At 49.9% G+C, this 22,972-nt stretch overlaps 1 protein-coding gene across 1 annotated transcript in view; it reads right to left on the reverse strand.

Annotated features, from left to right (window-relative positions):
• BRD4 (bromodomain containing 4) overlaps positions 1 to 22,972 on the reverse strand; it is an 87,405-nt gene that overhangs the window by 22,706 nt on the left and 41,727 nt on the right. The window contains 7 exon segments of the mRNA XM_070373230.1: positions 1,766 to 1,894; positions 2,862 to 3,224; positions 3,871 to 4,115; positions 4,118 to 4,159; positions 5,675 to 5,810; positions 7,142 to 7,279; positions 10,766 to 11,084. Of these exon segments, the coding sequence (XP_070229331.1) occupies positions 1,766 to 1,894; positions 2,862 to 3,224; positions 3,871 to 4,115; positions 4,118 to 4,159; positions 5,675 to 5,810; positions 7,142 to 7,279; positions 10,766 to 11,050 (1,338 nt within the window). The 5' untranslated portion in view covers positions 11,051 to 11,084.

Below are 22,972 nucleotides of genomic sequence, written 5' to 3' on the forward strand. Positions count from 1 at the left end.
CCCACCCTGTGAAGGGCAAAGCAAGCTGGGGGCAGAGGCAGCCCTGCACTGAGTCGCCCACTGGGCACTGCCCTCTGCCTCCCACCTAAGTGGACCCTCCTCGAGGGCAAGGACCTTGTCCCATTCCAGCCTTGTATCTGGAACCAACATTTAGAAAAGAGCTGCCATGTGGCAAACACCTCGGTGTCCGTGCTATGAGTAGATCCCATGTTTGGGCATGCTCATGGCACTTCCAGAACAAGAAAAATGCTGTGTGTGTGTCTGTGTGGCTCTGAGGGAACCACTGCCACCTGGTGGTGATGTCTGAGAACTGCAGCACAGGTATGACGCCTGAGCAGCTAGGATGGCAAATGCAAAAGTAAATAGTAGAAAAGGCAACCTTGTGAGGAAAGCAGACAACACAGCACCAAACTGAAGAGAGTGCCCCTTCCAAAAACAGAAAACCTCAAATAAAGTAATACACAGTCAGCATAAATCAGAACCTTCAAGTCTGAGTGCATGTTTAATTAACAATAACCAGGTTCATACTAGTCAGGTGTTCTTTTCTTTTTAAATACCTAGAGTTTCAGGACACCAAAGGCTGACCCAGACAAGCCCAAGTGAAAGAACATCTTGGCTCCAAGACGATGACACAGGAGACAACATGCTGGTGAGTGTGGGACAGTGTGTGAAGCTAGCGGAGCCAGGAGACAGGTGGACAGCAGAGCCGGAGTGGTCTCTGACAGACACCGACTCAAGGCCATCAAAGGCCCTGTGCAAGTCCTCGCTTCTGGAAGCATTCCACAGCTGACAGAGAAAAGCCTGGGGTGAGGAAGCCCCACCAGGACCCCAGGAGAGCCTGTCGCAGGATGTGTGACTTGGACCGTGTGACAACGGGTGGTCCAGGCTGCTCTGACCCTGAAAGCAGAAGTGCAACCTGGGGTCTTGGGGAGAAGAGGCTGAGAATTTTCATTATATGTGATTTCAAAAAATTATAATAATGAAAACAGGTAACAGTACTAAATGTTGACTTTATTCTCCATAATTTTTAACTCCTGATCTTTTTACTCAAAAGACATGTCTCTGCTGAAATTTGGGCATAGTTGTTCCTTGTTTCTTTTTAAAAACAAAAAAACAAAAAAAGAAAAGTGGAGCTAGTTCACGCGTTTCTTTTGTAATCTGCCCCCTCGCCCCCACCCACGTGTGCACTCCACAGCACACACCACCTAGAATCAACCTGAAGGGGCCAGAATCCCACCCCACTAGGGCTCCGTAGCCACACAGAACGTCTAGAGGCAGCCGCGCTGCAGCGGGAAGGCACGCATCATGGCTGTCAAGGCTCCAGTGAATGCCCGCAAATGAGCAGCTACTTCAGCTCACAGCTGGGACAAAGTGTCTACCTGGCAAGAGTGTCCCTCGCCGACTTGAGACAGGTCTGTTTTGGAGAAGAGTTGGGCCATGCACAGGATGCGCACTCTTCCGGCCAAGGGGAATCGAATGCAGGGGGGTGGGGGTGGGGGGTTGGGGGGGCTTTCAGTGGAACACCCCAAAACCCAAAATGCCCAAGACCAAAACCAACCACCCTACCTTAATCAAAAGGAAATAATCCCAATGTAAAATATATGTATTATTCTGACTTTAGTCCACTCTTCCAAAGCAACATGGCATTATACCAAAGCAAGCGACAAAAGTAAAACCTGCTGAGGCCCACAGAGGCCTGGCCCACCCAGGACCCCAGCCTGCTCTGCTGCAGGACGCCACACCCGGAGCTGCCCCAGAGCCTCACCTGGAGCTTGCGGGCCATGGCCACCACCTCATGGTCAGGAGGGTTGTACTTGTAGCAGTTAGAGAACATCAATCGGACATCGGCACCAAATTCCTGAGCATCACGGTACTCACGGGCCTCCAGTTTAGACTTAAAAAGACAGGACGGGTCCTGGTTAGTCACGGCTGCCTATGCTCCAAGAAGGGCTGTCTGCAGGAGCAAGTCAACTTCTCAATGGCTCGGAGTTTAACCCAGACCTCAATGGGCAGAAGTTATTACCTCAGTCCTCAGCATCAAGCGGACACAGAGATACTCTAACAGCAAGTCTCAAGGCCAGGAGATGCCCTGCTAGTGTCTAACCCACTGTGCCTGGCAAGAGTACACAGGATCCAGAGAGACGAAGCTTAAGCTACAACTAACTGTAAAGAGAGGGCTGGCCCTAGTTCTGACCTGGCCTGTATTTGTCCTGTTGACGTCAGACAGGACACCAATCAAAAGGAACACAGCAATGTCCTCTGCTCTGCCCAAGTTTGGACAGGTTTACTCCACTCCCACATGGAAAAAATGCCAAAGGCTTAAAATAAACAAAATCAAAAATGCCAAGAAAATGCCAGCACTTGGGACTTCCCCTGGTGGTCTAGTGGCTCAGATTCAGAGCTCCCAATGTAGGGGGCCCTGGTTCAACCCCTGGTCAAGGAACTGGCTCCTGCATGCTGCAACTAAAGACCCCATGTGCTGCAACTAAGACCCAGCACAGCCAAACAAAAAAACATATATGTATATATATATTTAAAATGCCAGCACTCACGTGCCTCTCAAGAGCCTGTCAAAGTCACCACTGTCCAAACCCTCCTGTGCCTGCCACGCAAAGGTGGCTATGGGCACTGGGCCTCAGGACCACAGATGGCTGGCCTCAGATGGGGGCAGGGGCAGCACTGCTGTCCGCGACCAGCAGGGTCCCAGGATCTCGGGGGCTGCACGCCTCCACAACCCCCAGCAGGGGGCACTAGGCCACTCTGGGTTGGTGAGGAGATTTAGACAGCTCCTGAGACTGGGCTCTCCTCCTGGACAGGGCTCAGAGGTGCTGGCCTTTCCTGTTCTGAACGCATCCACTCACCTTGATTGTGCTCATGTCCATGGGGTGCTTGATGATGTCACAGTAGTCATGCAGACCCAGCGCCTCCACGTCCACGGGCTTGTAGAAGGGCCAGGCGTAGGCCGCGTGCTTCTTGGCGAACATCTCCTTAAGGATGCCATTGCAGCACTTGAGCTGCTCTGAGACCTTGCTGCTCTTATCTGGCGCCGGGTGCTGCTGCGAGTCAGGCACGTCCTTCTTCGGGGGTTTAACAGGCCGGCTGCTCTCCCGCCGGGGGCCCAGCTTGGCAGTCTTAGGCTCCGGGGGCAGTGAGGGCGGCTCATGAATGGGGTCAATGGTGGTAGGGGTGGTGGTATCTGCTTTCCTCTTAACCCCCTTCTTTGTCTGCCAAGAGCACAGGCGCAACAGGCATGGTCAGAGGCAGTGGCTGGCACAGCGGGCCCTCAGGGTCACTCCTGAAGCCAAGTCCTTTCTAGGGTCTCAATTCTCAACAGGAACAGGGCCCAAAGGTGAAGGACTGAAAACAGGGAGACCCTGTCCCACCACTCTGTTCTGCAGCTGGGACAGGACCCTGCCAGTGGCAGGAGAAAGCACATAACCGAGTGTGGGATCTGCTCACCAGAGGCCAAAGAGACTTCTGAGAGCAATTTCCCACAGGCCAGGGACCTCTCCCAGAGCCCACCCCTGTCACTGGCCACCCACGGAAGGCACACTCAGAGACTATTTAGACGGCATCTGCAAACACACAGTCTACATTAGAACCGGGAAGGGGGCAGCAACCACCTGGAAGGTGTTACTCAATTATGGGATCTCTGGGTCAACAGCTTTCGGGCTGTGCTGATTTAAACACAGCTTGATGCCCCCTTGAAATACCCACAAGTGCCCTGGGAGCCAGAAGCATTGGTAAGGATGGGTGACTGTCTCCTGTAAGCCTCACTGCAACTGGGGGGGTGGGAAAGGGGTTCTTTTAGCTGACATGGCGGGACCTACAGAGTGGCCAGGCTGGGCCACACATACACAGGACGCTCACCTTCACAGGCTGTGGGGTGGCTGCAATGATGGGCGGGTGGCTCTGCACGGGCTGGGGGGCTGGCGCAGGTGGGGGCAGTGGCTGGGGGGGCACTGGCGGGGGCGTCTGCAGCGGCTGGGCAGGTACCACTGTCATGACAGGGGTCTGGACGATGAGGTCTGGGGTGACGGCAGGGAAGGGGTGAGGTGTGGCCTGCACAGATGGAGGATTCTGCTGAGGGGTCTGGGTCTGCGGAGGAGTCGACGCTGCGTTGTGTTTGGTACCGTAGAGACGCCAGGTTTTGCTGTCCCTATCAATCATAAAAGGGACAGGTGGTTAGATGCCAGGCCTGCACGCTGGCTGACCTTGTGGGGACACTGCCACACGTGGTGAGCACACAGTGGCATGGGCATGGCACACACAGTCACCAGAACAATTTGTCTAAGAGACGGAACAGCCCAAACACCCTGGCCCTCAGACAGATCTGTCCACCTGTCCTAGGAGGCTCCAAGAGCAGTGGCACACCACATGCCACACTTCCTGGGGTGTCCTGGCTGCAAGTCCTCACTCAGGCACAGAGACCCCTTCATGAGCACGAAGGCGTGAGCCAAAGGAACAGGAAACTCATGCTGAGACTTAGCACCATGACAGTGATAGCAAAAAAATATTCCTTGGCACTTTCAGGCAGAGCTGTCCTCATTCCCAGAAACGCTGCCTTCTGAGTAAGCATTTCTGGCAGGAGGCCAGGATCAGCAGCCCGAGCCAAGGTTTCTGGAAACTGGCAGCCCACCATCCCTCTGAATCACAGGGGCAGGATGGACAGCTGCTGCCCTTCAGGACTGGCTCACACTGCCTCCCTGCAGCAGTGTGGGTGAGCCAAAACACACAAGGTCCCACAACTACCCAGGTGAATGAAGCCCAAACCCCTCCCAGCAGGGAGGCTACGGCTCCTTGGTTCTGAGTATACTGGACACCTGTGGGCAGGTTCCACAGCCAAGGGGTGACCCTCAAGACCAGCTCTCTTTGGCTACCCCTCAGCACTGCAACGGAGATAGCCAACCCCCTTCACTCCCATGAAATTACCCCTTCCAAGCAAGACAGGAAGTCAGGTGAAAGCTTGCTCCTTAGAGCAAACAACTCACAGCACAGGCCACCTTGCAAACATCATCTTTCTGCAACTTGGGTGCTGCAGATGGCAAGATGCAGAAGGCAGCTGTGAAAACTTCCTGTACAGAAACATTTCACGAGTAGGCTACTCCCTACCAACTGGCCTTCAGAATGGTATGTCAGGCTGGGGGGCAGGGCCGGGGTGGGAGCTAAGACAGAGAGAGTTTGACTTCAGAAGACTATCCAGTAGCAGGTATGACTCTGACACAAGTGGATTAAGATAACTCAAGTGACAAACCTTAAGGCTCTAGGATTACTTAAGACTAAGACTGCCCTTGATCAGATCAATTTTACCCAAAATGAAAAAGACGGTCTATGGCATTGGTGGGATGAAGAACTCAAATTGTGAAATACTTAAAAAAAAAAAAAAAAAAGTTACACTTTCTTTTTAACTGAAGTCCATCGAGAAAGGCAAGGCCCAATGTTTTCTACTCTGCTGGAGGGTCAAATGACCCTCTGAGCTGGCTCCCCTGATGAACCTGGCTCCACCATATCCAAAACAGCAACAACACAGGTAGCAAATAATATACCCGTCTTCCCACCACTCTAGTCTCCCAATGAACTCAGAGAAGGCTAGCCAACTGGGGAGAGAGAAAGCCAATTTTCTTGCTGTTTCAATGTGAAGCTAAGAGTGCCAGGGCCACTGAAGGTACCCTACCTGCTTCTTTCCTCCCACGTCCTCTTCCTTTTGCCTGGACTATCACGATCTCAGTTTCTTCAGTGGGCAGTTCGTTGATTTTTTGCAAGAAGAGCTTCTCCAGAGCTTCTGCCATTAAGACTATGTCATCTCCAGGCTAAAAGAGGAGACACACACAGTGAGGGTTGGCAAGCCCTCCCCACCTTTCTAGACAGAACAAGAGCTCCCCATCCTAGGTCCCAAAGTGTGGAGCATCGTATTCAGAGTCCTCCAATTTGAACTCCAAAGGGCCACAACACAGCTATACTACCTGGCACTGCAGAGGCTTCCTAGGCCTGCAAGTCTGCTGCCTCTCCAGCCTTTTAACTTCTGGCCTGAGAAATCATCCTAATGCCTGCAGTATTTATCGAGCACTGGCAACCACAGACTGGGGTCCCTCCCTTGACACGATGCAACTTCACCAGAATTACTTGGATTACATAGGATACATGAGCAGGGCTCCAATAACGTTCCCCAGGGTGTTGCCAAAGCAGCTCACTGAGGCCTGGGGAAATGCCCATTCCTTACTGCCTCATGGGTTCCACTCTGTCACCTCACCTGTAACATCCCTCAACCCACTCAGCTCTAAATGGAGAACTCTAACTGTACATATTTCCCTTAAACCTAGCGATGAGAGCTGAGACTTTAAACAAATGATCTGGCTTCACGGCATAGCCAAGATGAATGGCTTGGCTATTGGGTTAAGATGTGATCTTTAGGCCTACAGGTAAGACCCTACAAGGGGATACTTGATTCTCCGGCCACAGGCTATTATTGATGGTCATGTCCACAGTTGCAAATGCAGCAGGCCCCACACTGTACCCTCTCTCACATGTACGTTTCTGTCTGAGCACATCTTTCTTTACAACTGGGCTTCCCTGGTGGCTCAGCTGGTAAACAATCCGCCTGCAATGCAGGAGATACGTTTTGTTTAATCCCTGGGTTGGGAAGATCCCCTGGAGAACTGAACGGCTACCCACGCCAGTATATTGGCCTGGACAATTTCATGGACTGTATAGCCCATGGGGTCGAAAAGAGTCGGACACGACTAAGCAGCTTTCACTTTCTTTACATTTTCTCTACATTTCAGTAGATTCCTTCCTGACAATTTGAGTCTCCTAACAAACTTTTTAGTGATTCACTACTGTCCTTTTCACATCTTCTCTACTAGACATGCTCAAGAACCAAAGTCCCAAGGGCATCAGAAGCACATGCTTCCAGAAGCACATGCTAACGAGGACGGCTGAGAAACACAGCCAGAAGGCTACTGGCCTCAAAAGACACATACCCAGTTCACACGCAAAACCAACGGCCCCACCTACCTCTGCTGCCAGCGGTCTCCTCTGGCCAGACCCCACTCTACCTGCACCCCGCACCCCTGCCCATGGGTTCCAGACGTGCCCACCACCTCCTCTACCTTCTGCTTCTCCACCAGCCCCCACGTCTCACCTTGTTGTAGATGTAACAATTTGTAAACATAGTGTTGAAGTCCTGGATACATTCCTGAGCATTCCAGTAATAGTTGTTTTCCAAGCGCTTCTTTATTGTTCCCATATCCATAGGTGTTTTAATGATCTTATAGTAATCCTGCAGAGCAGAGAGAGCAAAAAGGCCAATGTCACCTCCGCAGCCAGGCAGCACTCATGGGTGGGGCGCGGATCTCACCCCGCCTCACGCCACAGACATGCAGACCTAAGCTCTGCCACCGCATCAGTGAGCCATCTCATGGATGGACTCCAAGATAAAGTGGTTCACAGAAGAGTTGCTAAAAGCTGAGTGGCAATTTAGAATAAGTAACAGGCAAAGTCACTCAACCTTTAAAAAAGTGGTTCTTATCTGGTAAAATAACCCACGGGAGTTTCTACTTTCTCCCCACCATGTGAAATTATCCACATCCATAAAATATATTCAAGCCTCAACAACTGGACCCCTTGCTTCCTGTCACACTGAAGCACCATGGACCAAAAGCCTCTATCCAGTTCATCTCACTTCCATTCCTTTTACCTACATATAGTCTATCACTAAGGATCCAGTAGTATCTGGATACAGTTCAACAACTAACCAGGTTAAGTGCCAGATGAGGAATCAAATGGAGAGTCCTCACTGTTCTTAGTTTTAAAAAAAAAAACAAAAATTCAAAATTCCAGCAGACCCACTCCTCAAACCTCTGGATCTTATTCTACAAGTGCTGAACAGAAGACATCAGACAGCAGGTGTAGATGTGGCAAAAGCCCTTCCAATCAAATTCTCTTCTACCATTATACCTTTCCCAAAATCTAAACCTATCTTACAAGCAAATGCTTATGATCAGACAGGGCCTGGGTTTCCAGGAGGAAGGACCACAGAGGGGCAGGCGAGAAGGTGCACCTGCACACAGCTCGCCGCCCCATTAAGGTCCACTCTCTCCAAGGCTCCCACAGTCAGGCCCAGGTGAAGTACCAGAACCGCATCACATCCCAGGGGCAGCCTGACGGCAGCGGGGCAAGTCGGTGCTCTGGCAAGCATCGAGGTCCTGCCTAAGAACAGAGGCGGGCAATGCTGAAAAAGTAAGCCAAGGGTGTGAGGTTCTGAGTTGCTCTGACACCCACGAGAAAGGAACAGAAGTCGCTGGCATACACCTGAGAGCTGGCACAGCTCACACCCCTGCCCCAAATGGGGCTGCGGCACAGGCCTAGGTACCCTGGCGAACAGGCCTCAAGAGGAGACTGAACCAGACTTTCTACACTGTATTTGCTCTGACCACCTTTCCCAAGAGAACGAAGTCCAAATATATCTGCCCTGGGGGAAACTCAGATTTTATTCCATGGCCCAAGATCGTGGGGTCACCACCTCAGACTGGTGTCAGGCGCTTGAACCGGCCGTGGGGTGCCGACAGTGGTATGAGGCCCAACAAGACAGTAGCTGAGGACAGAGCAGGAGGAGGAGGTGAGACAGCGACAGGTGAGGGCGGGGGGACTGAAAGGGAGGCAGGGGCTTAAGGGGCAAGACGACCACCCATCTGCACACATGTATGGAATAACAGAAGCAGGCATTCCAATAAGGCCAGCAGGGACCAGAGGCCGAGACACAGGTAAAGATCTGGAAGGGATCAGAAAATAGAAAAAGAATAAACTCTTTCCTGAGATGGCCCTATTCCCATTTCCTGGGGAGGGGGCTGTCCCTGGAAACTGGGCTTCAGTATGACACTGTTCCCAGCCAAAGAGCCCTGCCCCAGCCCTCTGGGTTAGCCCCTAGCTCGGCCACCTCTGTGAAGGCACCAGATCAGTGCCACCACCCCCAGCTTCTTCTTCCTCCATTGGAGCTGCTGAGGGTGACACCAAGTCACACTGGGACCCCAGGGGAGCTTGGCCTCTACTTCAGAGAATGACCTCAAACTCCCAAACCCCTTAGCCTGCCAGCCCACGCACACCCTTGTCTGTCCCACTGGCTGGCGGGCCGCCTTCTCAGGATCTCCGGTCCCCCGACCCCCTTTCTGCTCAGTCTTCACCGTCTTAGCTCTCCGTGCCTCTGCTCCCTCCGCATTCACCTGAACAAACCAACCCCTCCCTCCTCCACCTGGCCCTGCCACAGTTTCCCTTCAAAGCCAAATTTCTTGAACCGGTGGCTTCACATCCTCACCTTCTTGTCCACACTGCTGCGAATCTGGTTTCTACTTCTGCGCCACAGCTTCCTAAGGTCACCAATGCCCTCCTAAAGGCCAACAGGAGGGTCAGGGTGGAATCCTCAGCTCTCTGACCTTCCTGTAGTCTCTGATGTGGACACCTGAGAGGCTGCTCTCTGTTGGTGACCCTCCTAGCCTCCTGCTCCCTCCAGTGCTATAAAAGCTGTGGGCCCCCTTGGATTCCAACTGCAGTGCCTTCTCTCCCCACTCTTTGCATGTGCTCTAGGAAGGTCACCTCACCTGTGGATCCTGCACAGCCCACTCCTTAGTCTAGCTAGAAGCTGGTACCGCAAGCTCTCCCAAGAGCCTCCTTCCAGTGATGGGCTCAATGCCTCTGTGGTCAATGAGGAGAGAGACCTTTGGAGCCCAGATTCCATGAGGACCCTTCTTTTGTTCCCACCGGCTTTCCTCCACCAGTTCATGACCTGAGCCTGCAGCACCCCCACCTGACTCTCCTCCTGAGTGCACACGATGGGTATTCAACGGACAGACAGTACTGGACAGCTGTCAAGAGATACAGCGACCGTCAAGCAAGGAAGGTCGCACTGATGGGTCCCTCCTCCTTGAGACCAAGTGCCCGGCAGAGGCTGGGGTCCTGCACCAGTGCAGTTCTGCCTCGCAGATTCACATCTGGGTCAGCTGCAACAATCATCTAATTCCAACGCCCTTGTCCAGGTGTGTGTGGGATTTGGCAAACAACAGAAGACAATTTAAAGACAATTAGTCCTTGATGCTTTGAAGAAAGAAAAAATTAACACGTTATCCTGTTTCCTCCCCAAGGTTCAGTTAAAGGCAGAAGTTGAGTTTCCAGAGCCATTTGCTAGCAATGTGGGCAAACAGAGAACTCACAAAGCAAAAAGGAGAGGAACAGGGGCACAAAAGAATAACAGCAGATGTAACATGGCCACAACACACCCCTCTTCAATCCAGGCCACCTCCGTGTACCTGGCTCCATCCTGCCACCTTTCCCTGCCCATGCTCTGGGTGACAACGAGGATGCCAGTACCAGAACAGGTACTGCAGCAAGCCAATTCTTCTCAGAATCTGACCAACCACGTCTGCTGAACCTACTGGGTCGGTCTGGCCAACCAAGTCTGTGGAGGGAGGGCCTGGACCACCAAGTGACCCCACTTCAAGTCCCCCGAAGCAAGGGCAAACTGCAAGCAACCCTCCACTTCTATTTCAATCTCGTCACACAACATGTCCCAGAATCGTAGTATCAAAGAAACCAGTTACTATTTAATTCAGTCAGCACTTCTCTCTTTCCCCACTTCCATTCATCAGGACTGCTAAAACCCCTCACTCAAGGATACTGGAGTTTGGCTCCACCCTCCCATCAATCCATCCTTACAGGAGCAACACAGGAGGAGACCTGGAGGAAGGCAGCCCTGGACCCTGCCCAGATTACTCACAGGGAGGTTTAGCTTGACGGCATCCACAGGCTGCTGGAAAGGCCACGCAAACTGGTGTTTCCATAGTGTCTTGAGCACCACTTTGAGCAGATATTGCAGTTGGTTGGTCTGCCTCTTGGGCTTGTTGGGGTTGGAAGTCTCCGGAGGAGGGGGGTTGGTGCTGGCTGTGTTGGCTTGCTGGGGTTGGGCCTGGGCCTGCGTTGTAGACATCTGGGTAGTTTCTAGTCCATCCCCCATTACTGGCAGATTTCTCAATCTCGTCCCAGGGCCACTCTCCGCAGACATGCTACTGATCCCATCACATTCTTCACTGGGCAATCTACAAAGGAAAAGCCACTGTCAGAGATGAGGCAGTAGAGCGGAGCCATTCACAATGACACAGCCCCGAGGGCTGTGGCCTACAAAGGCCGAGTCCCTCTGATGAAGACCGACTGGGTCGGCTGGAGAGACACTCCAGGCACTGACTAAAAGGGCCCCACTGTCTGCTCCCCTCAAAGATTCATCATCCAGTAGGGAAGAGAACCAGAAATCAACTTTGAGGGCCAGGCCATGGAGTCTCGAGTCAGCCAGGGGCTGAAAGGGGCTGTGGGAGCTAAGGAGTTCAGGGGAAGGTGGATATAATAAACAACAAACCAAGTTTTCACCTCTGAGTTTTTAGTGGACACTGTGAGAGAGGATGATTTGCAAGCCTCAAATTATCTCTTCATTAATATTTTTGTTTATATTTGTGGCTCATGAAACATTTAGCCACGTCGGTAATTGTACTTGGTGAGTGGGGGCCAAGCAGGAAGGCCAGACTGCCTGAACCTTTTTTAGCCCACACAGTCCGCTGCTGAGTGCTCACACTTACGAAAAATATTTTCTTGGTAACTTACATAATGTAGGTTTGGAGATTAAAGAGATACCACACGGTAACTGCTGATAACATAAAAATGAATCCATACTTGACCTACTGTTTTATTAACCAGCTTTTCAAAGTTTGTTTATAAAGGGATAGAGGGGCACTTCCTGTGATTCTTTGAGGGCTTGGGGTGGGGGACAGTACATGTGACCTCCCCCCACCCCAATCAGTGCCTTATTAGCACTCTGTCCATGCACTGCCCCCAACAACCCCTGCTTCAAGCCATACTATGGACATTCTTGCAACGGTGGCTTTGTGCACCTGTCCAGTTATTCTATAGGACAACCACAGGGAAGTGGGTTCATGTTTTTAACGTCAAACGGCCCCTCAGAAAACACACTAACCCACCCCTTACTTTTCATTCTTTTAATGAGAAGAAACATCTGCTTAAAAGCGTACTGATCATTTGCACTCTTGTGCAGTACTTTTCTGACACTTTACTACTAGCAAGAAGGAACAATCAGAAAGTGAGGCAGGAGCTGCTTCCATGTAACGAGCAACTCCAGTAATAAATCCAGGAGTTCAGTGAGGGTAAGAAAACCTCCGTAGCTGAGGAAGTCAGGCAAGGGCTTAGGCAAAGAGGGACGACAGGACTCTGGCAGGCAGAGGGGACAAGAAAAAATGGGGCAAGCTGGCTCGCTTTGTCCCAGCTTTCTTTCTGGAAGACGCTCAGCACATACTAGGCATTCTGGTTCAGTCCAAGTGTAATTTAAAACAAGGTTTTCACAATGGTTTCCATAAATGCAGTTCTGGCAAAATGTTACTGTTGTTGTTCTGTCACTAAGTCATGTCTCTTTGTGACCCCACGGACTACAGCAAGCCAGGCTCCTCTGTCCTCCAGTATCTCCCGAATTTGCTCAAATTCAAGTTTACTGAGTCGGTGATGCTATCTAACCATCTCATCCTCTGCTGCCCCCTTCTCATTTTGCCTTCACTCTTTCCCAGCAAGAAGGTATTTTCCAGTAAGTCAGCTTTTCACATCAGATGGCCAAAGTATTTCAGCTTTAGCTTCAGCATCAGTCCTTCCAAGGAAGGACTGGAAAATCACTTAATTTTTAAATGCACAAGGTGAGAACTCACTACATAAAAGCAACTCAGTAGTGAAGTCCGTCATGGCGTGGAGGGGGTGGAGAGCTGAACCTCTTGGTCTGAGGCCTGACAAAGCCAACACGGCCAGGGAGACCGCTTTCCTTCCAGGGTGCTCTGGCTGACTACAGACCTAGCTATCAAGTGGCTAGACAACCCAAGAAGAGAGCGCTGCTCCGAAGAAAAGGCTGATGCGGGGGCAGGAACCCACGTGGGGAGCCCATGGCCATCACATGGCAGACTGTGGATCCTAGGGATCTGAATCCTTGTTTGCTTTAAGAGGAAGCATTGTTCTCTACCCCCTTTCACCATATAGATATAAAACTTAAGAGTGAAAGTGAATGTGAAGTCGCTCAGTCGTGTCCGACTCTTCGTGACCCCATGGACTGTAGCCCACCAGGCTCCTCCGTCCATGGGATTCTCCAGGCAAGAGTACTGGAGTGGGTTGCCATTTCCTTTTCCGGGTGAATCTTCTCGATCCAGGGATCAAACCCAGGTCTCCCGCACTGCAGGCAGATGCTTTAACCTCTGAACCACCAGGAAAGAGTGCCATTTGCCTATTCTGAGATGGGATACCAATCACTCAAACAAAAACCCATCACTCTGAATAAGTGATTCATCATTTAACTCACAGGAAAGGTCAATACTGTCAATGCTAGAGAAAGGGTGTGTTACAGCAGTGCCAGTTAGGTGTCTAGAGGTGGTCATGCATCTATTCAATGATGTCCAGCTGCTCCCAATATGCCAGTAAGACTTTAAGGTTTATGCCCTCCAGGTAACTCCCAAGACCCAAGAAGGAAGGGACAGCTCCTACAGCAACCTCTAAGCTCTCTACAAGGAGAACACCAACCCAGTTCTAACAACGCCTACAGGAAAAGGGGTTTTGCACGTGCAAAGCTGATTCCTGGTACCTCTCCTGCACATATGGTGCTGGAGATGAAGAAGGGGCACCCAGAGTTAAAACCAGATAGGTGTCCGGCATAAAAGTGTGATGGAGACTGATGGGCCAGCAACCTGCGGAAAGCATCCTCCAAGCCATGACAGCAGTGTGCTAGGAGCTGAGGACCACGAACGGGCATTTCCAGAAGCAACTTAATCTGCTGGTGGGCCAGTGAATATTGCAATAGCACAACAAGCTCTCAGGACCACAACTACTGAAATACAATAGTTTTCAAAGGCAGACGTGACAGGATAGGTCTGCCTCAGGCTCTGAGGATACAAGGCACTTTCCTTTCTCCACCAAGGGGACTTCTGGTACAAGTATGGCCAGAACTAAGGGCCATGTGGTCCTGAAAACGTGTCATGCAATGAGCTGTGGTGGGACAGTGGGGATGGAGATGCTCCTAATGGGAGGGAGGTACATAAAGCACACCGGGCTGGGAGCCTGGAGAGGACGGGGTGGACACTGGAGCCTTAAGGTGAGTAAACACACCCCAGTGAAAGGAGGAAGGAGGTCACATACAGATTCAGGGAGGGGAAGCCTCCAAAGGCTGGGTGGGATAAGGTGTGGAGTCATCAGAAAGAGTGCTCAGAGAACAGAGGTGGAGAGGACAAGGGCTTAAGCTGAATCACCCAACACTGAGTGTGACTCAGGAGGAAGGGAGGAATCTAGCTGAGAGCATGTCACTGCTGACCTCAGGTGAAGCAGGATGTGGAGGGCGGCCCCCTGGAAGCTGCATTTGGCCGCACGTGGAACCTTGCACACAAAAAGCATGCCTTCACTCCTGAAGTGAGTGACAAGGAAGAGAAGAAATTTCTCTAGTTCTGAGGTCTAGCTGATAAAAGAACAGGACCTCAATCTCACAGAAGCTAGGTCTTACAGCCACCCGCAGAGTAATAAGGCATGGCAAAGTTCAGGCAGGCGAGTTCACAGAACTGCGTCCCTGACGGCAGCAGGCGAGTGCAGACCACCTTTAGGTAGCTGCCATTTAATTACTTATTCCCCTCTTCATTTCTTTTTATTCTTACCCCAGCATTGATTGCTAAGAAAAGCTCCTGTTTGTACCAGTGTTAAAGGTTGTACTTAGAGGTGTCAGCAGACAATAATACTATTTTCTGGATGAAATTTAACAACACTGTTTTGCTCTCATGGTTTCTAATGTAACTGAATATCCACGCGTGACTCCTGATTTAGTTTCCTTTCAAAATAAAGGTACTATAAACAAAACAGTAAACTGATTAAAAAAACAACACAGTAAAGGATACAAGTATCAAGGTAGGACATGACAAAAATAAAGTAGGAGTTGTAAGGGCAACCTGGTCTTGCCCTGTGATCCTCTTCAGAGGGGAGCCAGGCGAGACCTACTGCAGGTTGCCGGTGGGGAAGCCAGTGAAAGTCGCTCAGTCGTATCCGACTCTGCGACCCAATGGACTATACAGTCCATGGAGTTCTCCAGGCCAGAATACTGGAATGTGTACATGTTCCCTTTTCCAGGGGATCTTCCCAACCCAGGGATCAAACTCAGGTCTCTGGCATTCCAGGTGGATTCTCTACCAGCTGAACCACCTGGGAAGCTCAAGAACACTGGAGTGGGTAGCCCATCCATTCTCCAGCGGATATCTTCCCAATCCAGGAATTGAATTGGGGGTCTCCTGCATTGCAGGCAGATTCTTTACCAGCTGAGCTACTAGGGAAGCCCAGGGAAGCCAGTAGGCTAGGAAAATGTGCAGGAAACTGCTGGAAGAGGGAGGGAAGATGGAGAGGCATCCCCAAGACGGCGGAGACTATGCAGCGTTCCCTTGAAGCCCTCCACAGGTAAGTGAATGGAGGTAATCATTTACTGAGCAGAAACAGAAACTGGGGTTTTGGGCCAATACGAGGGAGACAGAAGGACAAATGACACAGGCAACACACCAGCTGGCCAGGAGCCTTGAGTTTGGTGGCCATGAGCAAGATACACAGAGATATAAGATATGCTGAGTGCGGGACATAAGCGTTGACAGAGGGGCAGCACACAGAGAAGGAAATATGTCAGTGGGATCTAAGAACACATGGAGAATAAATTTATTTAAAAAAAAAGAGCACGTGGAGTTGGCTGGGGGAGGGTTTCTATGCAGCAGGACCAACATGTCCAGAGGAGCACAAGGGGACTAATGTTAACTGTGACCCATGATGAAGGGAGGAATTAAGCTATGAGGATAAAGATTGATGCACAGTCTGGTTTCTCCTTAGATCTCTCCCAGAAAGAAGCTCTAGAATTACACAGCCAAGCCCGAGCCAGGTGAGTTACAGCAAGCAAGGGACAGGAGCCACCCCACCCTGAAGGAGACAGTCTGGCTCTAGGGCAGTGGAGCTCTTTGGGCTACAAGAATGCAAGCCGCCAGAGGGTGGAGCCAAGCACATCCCACCAGGAGGAATCAGCCCCATGTTTTCCATTAAGTAATGACATCCTGGAAATCTTCAAGCAGTGTCCCCAAGGCAAGAGGGAGTCAAAGTAAATGACTTCTAAAGCTTCAGGGCTGGGCTGTGCCTTTTCTCTTTTCAAGTGGACTCTCAGCAAAGTCAAAGGACGGTGGACTCTGGACACAACCATTTTCCTTCACCTTCAAGGCAGGCCCACAGGGGCCTTTGGGCCAAGGAAGTTAAATTTTCTGCTCAAAAAAATGAATACTTTTTCTACAGAAAATCTGACCCTTTAACTTTGCTTCATCTCTATTTTAAACCAGTACGTCTATGACAGAAACCAAAACATCCTTTCAAGCCTGTAAGAACTGGGCAAGTAAACTCCTTAGAAAACTTTGAGAAGCCATTCATTCATACTGTGGCAAGAACACCAGGGAAACCAAGAATCTCTAATCTGTTATGGGCCAAGAAAGAGAGGCACTGGTGAGCAGCGCTGTGTGAGAGCCAGGATGCCTTTTCTAAGGTACAGATCCAACTGGGTTGCCATCTCAAGTACATTGGTCCCACAGTAGTCACCCCTAGCCTGCACTGTCCCAGCGCCTAGTATCAATACTCCGAACAACACGGTGGCCACAACGGGCCCCTTCTCTTGTCACCTTCACGACCTTCATTTGCTGTATCTGGTGCTTCCCTGATCTGTCTCATGGTTTTGATGGTCAGCCTCCCCTATACATGCAGCTGGGAGCCCTAGGGCCATCTTTACTTCACTCTTGTCCTCCTAACACACAGGTGTTTACTGAATGACTCAAGTACCGAAGTCACCCTACACTGACCACACACAATGGTCAGTTACTCTGGGGCTTCTAGTTCAATTTCAAAACTCTGGAAAAGGAAACCAGCTAGCATTCTCACAAGGAATATGTGACTCCTATAGTCTCACTTGCTCAGCCAATGCATCCCATCTGAGTTACAAGCCACGCTTGGGGACTCTGTAGTCCACATGATGTCCTCCAAGTGATTAAGCAACACTTGGGCGAGTACTGTGAAAAAGAATGGCAGGGTTGCTGTGACCACTGACACTGAGGAAGGGCACGCCTGTGGTGGGGAATGTGGAGAGAGACAAGGCTTTTGATAGCCTGGGGAAGGTGCCACTGACGCAGTAACACAGGCACGGGCCTGGAGGCAGGAGAGACACCAGTGCACGTGCAGAGCCGAGAGGAGGACACACAGGAGCATGTGGCCACGCTGGCCTCGTGTCCTCCCTAAGTCCCTGACTGCGGGGCAGGGAAGACAGTGAAAGGGGCAAGGGGGGTGGAAGAGGCACTGAGGTCTGATTCTAGGGACACCAGGAGGTAAAGACTATAAAGAATCTCATTCCTGCCTGGAATATAGTTTCATCCTCAACTATACCTGCACACCGCAGCATGCTGTTTACAGATGCAGAAGATGGGATGCGCAGGGACACGGTAAATCACGAGTGTGAACACAGGGTGGCTCTCTGTCTGCCCCTGAGTCCCACAGGAAATGAACAGCTCTCAGCACCAGAGCTCTCTTTAGAGAGAGGAGGCTGAAAAGTCAAACTTATCAATCTGCAGATATGGAGGAATTTATTAATTCTCATGACAAAGTATAAATGGCCTTCAACTAATTCAACCAAAGTTTTACAGCTGAAAGATTCAAAAATGCTGTCCCCTGTTTCCACACTCACCTGTGGCTAAGAGGCAGGAGCCACCAGGTACTGAGCTGAGACAGGGGAAGGTCAAGGGACAGGAAGAGGATTTCACTTATTGTTTTCAACCCAAAGAAGGCTCAAAGACCCCACAGGGTGTCCAATTCTGGATCTACTCCCAACAGTTATCTTACAGCATGTTCCCAGTTTAGAGGAAGAAGAAAAAGATGAAGAAAACCTGGATGGTCAGTGTCCTGGTTCAAAGACTGACTGTTGAGGCACCACAGAGTGTCACAGTGGGAACTATCAGTGCAAGGTAATTGATAATGTTACACCCTACTATATTCAACAATGTCCCATCTTCCAAAGCCTGCATTCAGCAGTTACTGTCATAAAAAGCAAATACAGCTGGTCCTTCTTATCTGCAGATTCCACCAACAGCAGATCAACAATGGGGGGGGGATATTCTAGAAAGTTCTAAAAAGCAAAATTTGAACTGGTATGCACTGGCAACACAGAATTTACACTGTCTAAATTACTTTCATAATGTTTACTTGCATTAGCTATAAATAACCTAGAGATGATTTAAAGTATAGGACAGGACGCGCAGTTGGTTATATGCAAACACTATGCCATCAAATTTTGTTTCTTTATTGGAGTCTAGCTGATTTACAATGTTGTGTTAGTTTCTGTTGTACAACAAAGTGAATCAGTTCCATTTATACGTATACCAACTCTTTCTTAATACTGATTTCTTGGCTGTGTTGGGTCTTAGTTGCAGGACACAGATCTTCCATCTTCACTGTAGCATGTGGGATCTTTAGTCGCAACATGCAAACTCCCAGCTGAGGCATGTGGGATCTAGTCCCCTGATTAGGGAACGAACCTGAGCTCCCTGCATTGGCAGTGCAGAGTCCAAGCCACTGGACCACCAGGAAGTCCCTGACGCTGCTTTAGACTCTTTGCCTGTAAAGGTCATTACAGAGTACTGAGTAGAGCTCTGTGTGTTGCACAGTGGGTCCTTAAAAGTTCTCTATCTTATATAGACCAGTGCGTATGTCATTCCAAATCTTCCAATCTAACCCTCCCCCCTCCCCCCACTGCTAACAGTGTTTTCTACATCTATGATTTGATTTGTTTTATAACTAAGTTCACTTGTATCAATTTCTTTGGATTGCACATACAAGAGAAATGGTATGTGCAATGATTATATGATATTCGTTTTTTTTCTGACTTACTTCACTCAGCATAATAATCTCTAATCTATCCATGTTGCTGCAATGTAAGAGACTCGAGCACCTCTGGATGTGGGTGCCTGGCAGTGGGTGTGATTGTGTGGCCGTGTGTCCTAAAACGGAATCCTCAACAGATACCAAGGGACGGCTGTACCATGTAAAATTCAACACAGGATACAAAACGTGGGTGACAGATGTCTTAAGGTTGTAGTTCTAAGGTTTAAGGAGTTGTGCTGTAGCCAACAGGCACACATATTCCATAAGCAATTGGCTGTAGTAATGCAAGAATATAATATTTTTTCCTTTCAATTCATGTGTTTTCTTCAAACAGGTGTAAACTGTTGTTGGGATATTAGTACTTACTTTGTTGTTTGTACCTAACTATCCACTAAACAAGCTTGTTAGGTATTCCCTGTGGCCTAATATCATGATTAAAAAAAGTGATATGCTACTTTTGCCATGAACTAAAGTATGGGAACCTCTGGGTTGACTAATAAAAGTTAAAATGTCAATTCTATTTATTTTTGTCTGCACTGGGTCTTCATTGCTGCTCGCAGGCTTTCTCTAGTGGCGAGAGGGGGCTACTCTCGAGTTCTGGTGTGCAGGCTTTGCGCTGCAGTGGCTTCTCTCACTGCAGAGCGCAGGCTCTAGGGCACACAGGCTTAGCTGCCTGGCAGCATGTGGAATCTTCTGGACCAGTGACTGAACCCTTGTCCCCTACACAGTGGCAGCTGTATTCTTAACCAGTAAACCACCAGGGAAGTCCAAAATGCCAGTTCTTTTCCTATGTTTACAGTCCCCTGATTAATTACTCCTGCTGTGAAGAATATTGCTTGCTATCATTCCAACTCATCTAAGGACACTGTTTAGCAGACAATACAACTGTAATGTTTTTCAAATTTCAACAGAAATATTTTCTTTCCTGGAGATTAGTAGGAGGCGAGACAGACACGGGAGAGGCTTGGGTCTAGGCTTCTGTAAGTAACTGAGAGAGGACAAGAGAAAGACTTGATTCCTGGAGATTTAGTCCCAGCTCTGTCTCTGGAGAGAGGCTGACAGTTACACTTTGTATTTGCAGTTCCACCTTAACTCCTGACCTCCCAGAGGGCCCACAAACCCAGTGACCCCACCTTGACTCCTTCCCGTCCATTCACTCGCCTCTGAATTAAAGTGACAAAGCACATAGGCAGTAAGATGCCAGAGAAGGCAGGAGCAGTGCAGGTTAACTGGGAAGCCTTACAAACTCTCCTGTGAGATACAGTGACAATACTCAACATCTGTGCTGGGACCTAGAAAAGCCTGTCAGCAGATAACTGCTGCTTCCTGGGCTGATGCCCTGTACTGAACACTCACTTAATCCTCAAGGCAAGACTTTCATCGTCCTGGCAACAAAGCAGCATAATGGGTGCTGGTCTGGTCAGCAGGAGGTCAGCCAGGGCTGTGTGTCTCTTGACTGCTCTGTTTCACAGCTGCTTCTGTTCATGAAGCCCAGGGGCAAAGGCCCAGTCAACTGCTGGGCCCAGAGCGTGTGGTTTGGCTGAGGGCACCCCACTTCCATATCCTGGTATGTTATTTCTTAAGAAATTTATTTGAGCTGTGCTGGCCCTTCGTTGCTGCATGGGCTTTCTCTAGCTGAGGCAAGCAGGGGCTCCTCTCCAGCTGTGCTGTGCGGGCTTCTCACCGCAGCGGCTTCTCGTTGCAGCTCCCAGGCTCTAGAGCACTGGCTCTACAGTGGTGCCACAGGGGCTTGGCTGCTCTGCAGCATGTGGCATCTTTCCAGATCAGCGATTGAACCTGTGTCTCTTGCACTTGAGCCACCAGGGAAGCCCTTGGCATGTATTTTAATCAACAGACTTGCTCTCTCTGCAGAAGCAGCTCAATGTCACATGACCCTCAAGTAAATGAGGTTAGCTTCTGAAGAATTAAACCCCTGCAAATGTACCAAAGTCAAGGTAACTCTCACAGCACCTGGCCATCTGTGACTTGGACAACATCATAGGTGAAATCAGCAGCACACTCCCCTGCTGATGCCATGCGGAGCAGGGTCAAGGGGAGCGGAGACCAAATTATTTATGCTTCCCAAGCAGTAAAGGGCTGGAGGGGCTGTGGCTTTAACTGGTTTCATGCCAAGAAAAAAAGCTGGCCAATGCCAGATGACCCCAGCATCTCTTGAAAGTATAAGCTGACAGGAGCATGCACCCTTCAGACAAAGGAGATTCCCCTCCTCACTACTACAAGGTTCTTCTATAAGAAGGAGACACTGAAGGCGATAGGGGACCTTGATTCTGGTTAAAAAAAAAAACAAAAAAACCTGGCAATTTTTCAATACTAGTTAATGTGCAGCAAATCGTAGCCTGTCCTAGGAACATCTTTGTTGAAATGTTAGTTACAATGGTTACGGAACACCAATATCAGAAAGCATGTTCCTCCTGGTCCCAGAGGAGAAGCTGCTTCCCGTTCACAGCGAAGGCCCATTTCACTGTGCAATCTGTGTCGGTGGGGAAGCACAAACAGGATTACTCTTCCATCTGACCGGCTCAGACGGCTGGTGAGAACAGCAATCATGTCATCAGCCAGACTGAGGTGTCTGGAGGCTGGCCAGTGGTTGTGCACTGAGGAAGCTCTCAGAAGCCTTAATCCTCCTCCCTGCAGCTTGAACATGCCCTGACCCCTGGACTTGCCAAACAGGGCCCCATCACCTCAGAATCAAGCTGGCAGCTGCCTTGAGCCCAGCAGCTCCAGGTGGAAATGAGTCAGCCATGCTGCTAAGCATGCACAGACTCACTCATGCTCTCTGTCTCCCAATGGAGGGAACCAGGCCCATGAGGACCCTGCAGCCGGAAGACCAGGACCCAGAAGGCTGGGCAGGCCACAACCCCGCCAATCAGAAATCCACTCGCTCTGCTTTAGAAACCAATCAGCAAAAACATTACATTAGGGGCAGTGAAAAATGTGTACCATCTTTAGCTTCCCTATGAAAGCTGCCAGCAGCTGGAGGTCCAATAAAAGGCTCCATTGTTACATACGGCTTACATCATGGTGTTGATGGTTAAATCTGGACAGATGATTTGTGAATTTAAAGTGTTCCTGAGATGGGCAGGCAGTTAAAAAGAAAACAAAACTTTGATGTGGACAAGACTAAAACTACTAAAACATACATCAGCAGGGGGAGGCTAATTTTTCCCAGAGAGTAAAAACAGTCAGCTATGCAGGATAAACAGTCTTTGTAACACTTCATTCTGCTGTTGCTGTATCATGAAAGCAGCCTGCTGACAATCCTGGGACGAGGAACGGTGGCTGTGTGTCAGTAAAATTCAGACTAGTCGGCAGGCCTCAGTTTGCAACCCCTGTTTCATAGATTTCTAGACTTTGTGTCAAAATGAAGGAACTCTTAAGTAACATGAGTGCTATGTTAGAAAAGCAGAATACACAATTACAGATGAAATTAGGTAAAGACAGACAACTGGGTGTGTACATGAAACCATAAAATGGAAGTGAGACATGGTGGCAGCTCTGTGGGTGACTATACCTACTGCTGCTGCTAAGTCGCTTCAGTCGTGTCCGACTCTGTGTGACCCCATAGACGACGGCAGCCCACCAGGCTCCTCCGTCCCTGGGATTCTCCAGGCAAGAACACTGGAGTGGGTTGCCATTTCCTTCTCCAATGCATGAAAGTGAAAAGTGAAAGTGAAGTCACTCAGTCGTGTCCGACTCTTAGCGACCCCATGGACTGCAGCCCACCAGGCTCCTCCATCCATGGGATTTTCCAGGCTAGAGTACTGGAGTGGGGTGCCATTGCCTTCTCCATGACTATACCTACTTACATTTAAAAACCAACCAACCAACAATATGCCCCCCCTCTCACAAATTCCCACTGACCTCTGCTGAGGTGGTTTTTTGATCTGTCTACCTCTTTACCTGGTGAGCTGGCCTCCAGACACTGCTTCTCAAAGCAGCCTTGACCTGCCCAAGT

This window comes from Bos mutus, chromosome 7 (genome assembly GCF_027580195.1).
Source record: "Bos mutus isolate GX-2022 chromosome 7, NWIPB_WYAK_1.1, whole genome shotgun sequence".
In the NCBI taxonomy this organism is placed as follows: domain Eukaryota; kingdom Metazoa; phylum Chordata; class Mammalia; order Artiodactyla; family Bovidae; genus Bos; species Bos mutus.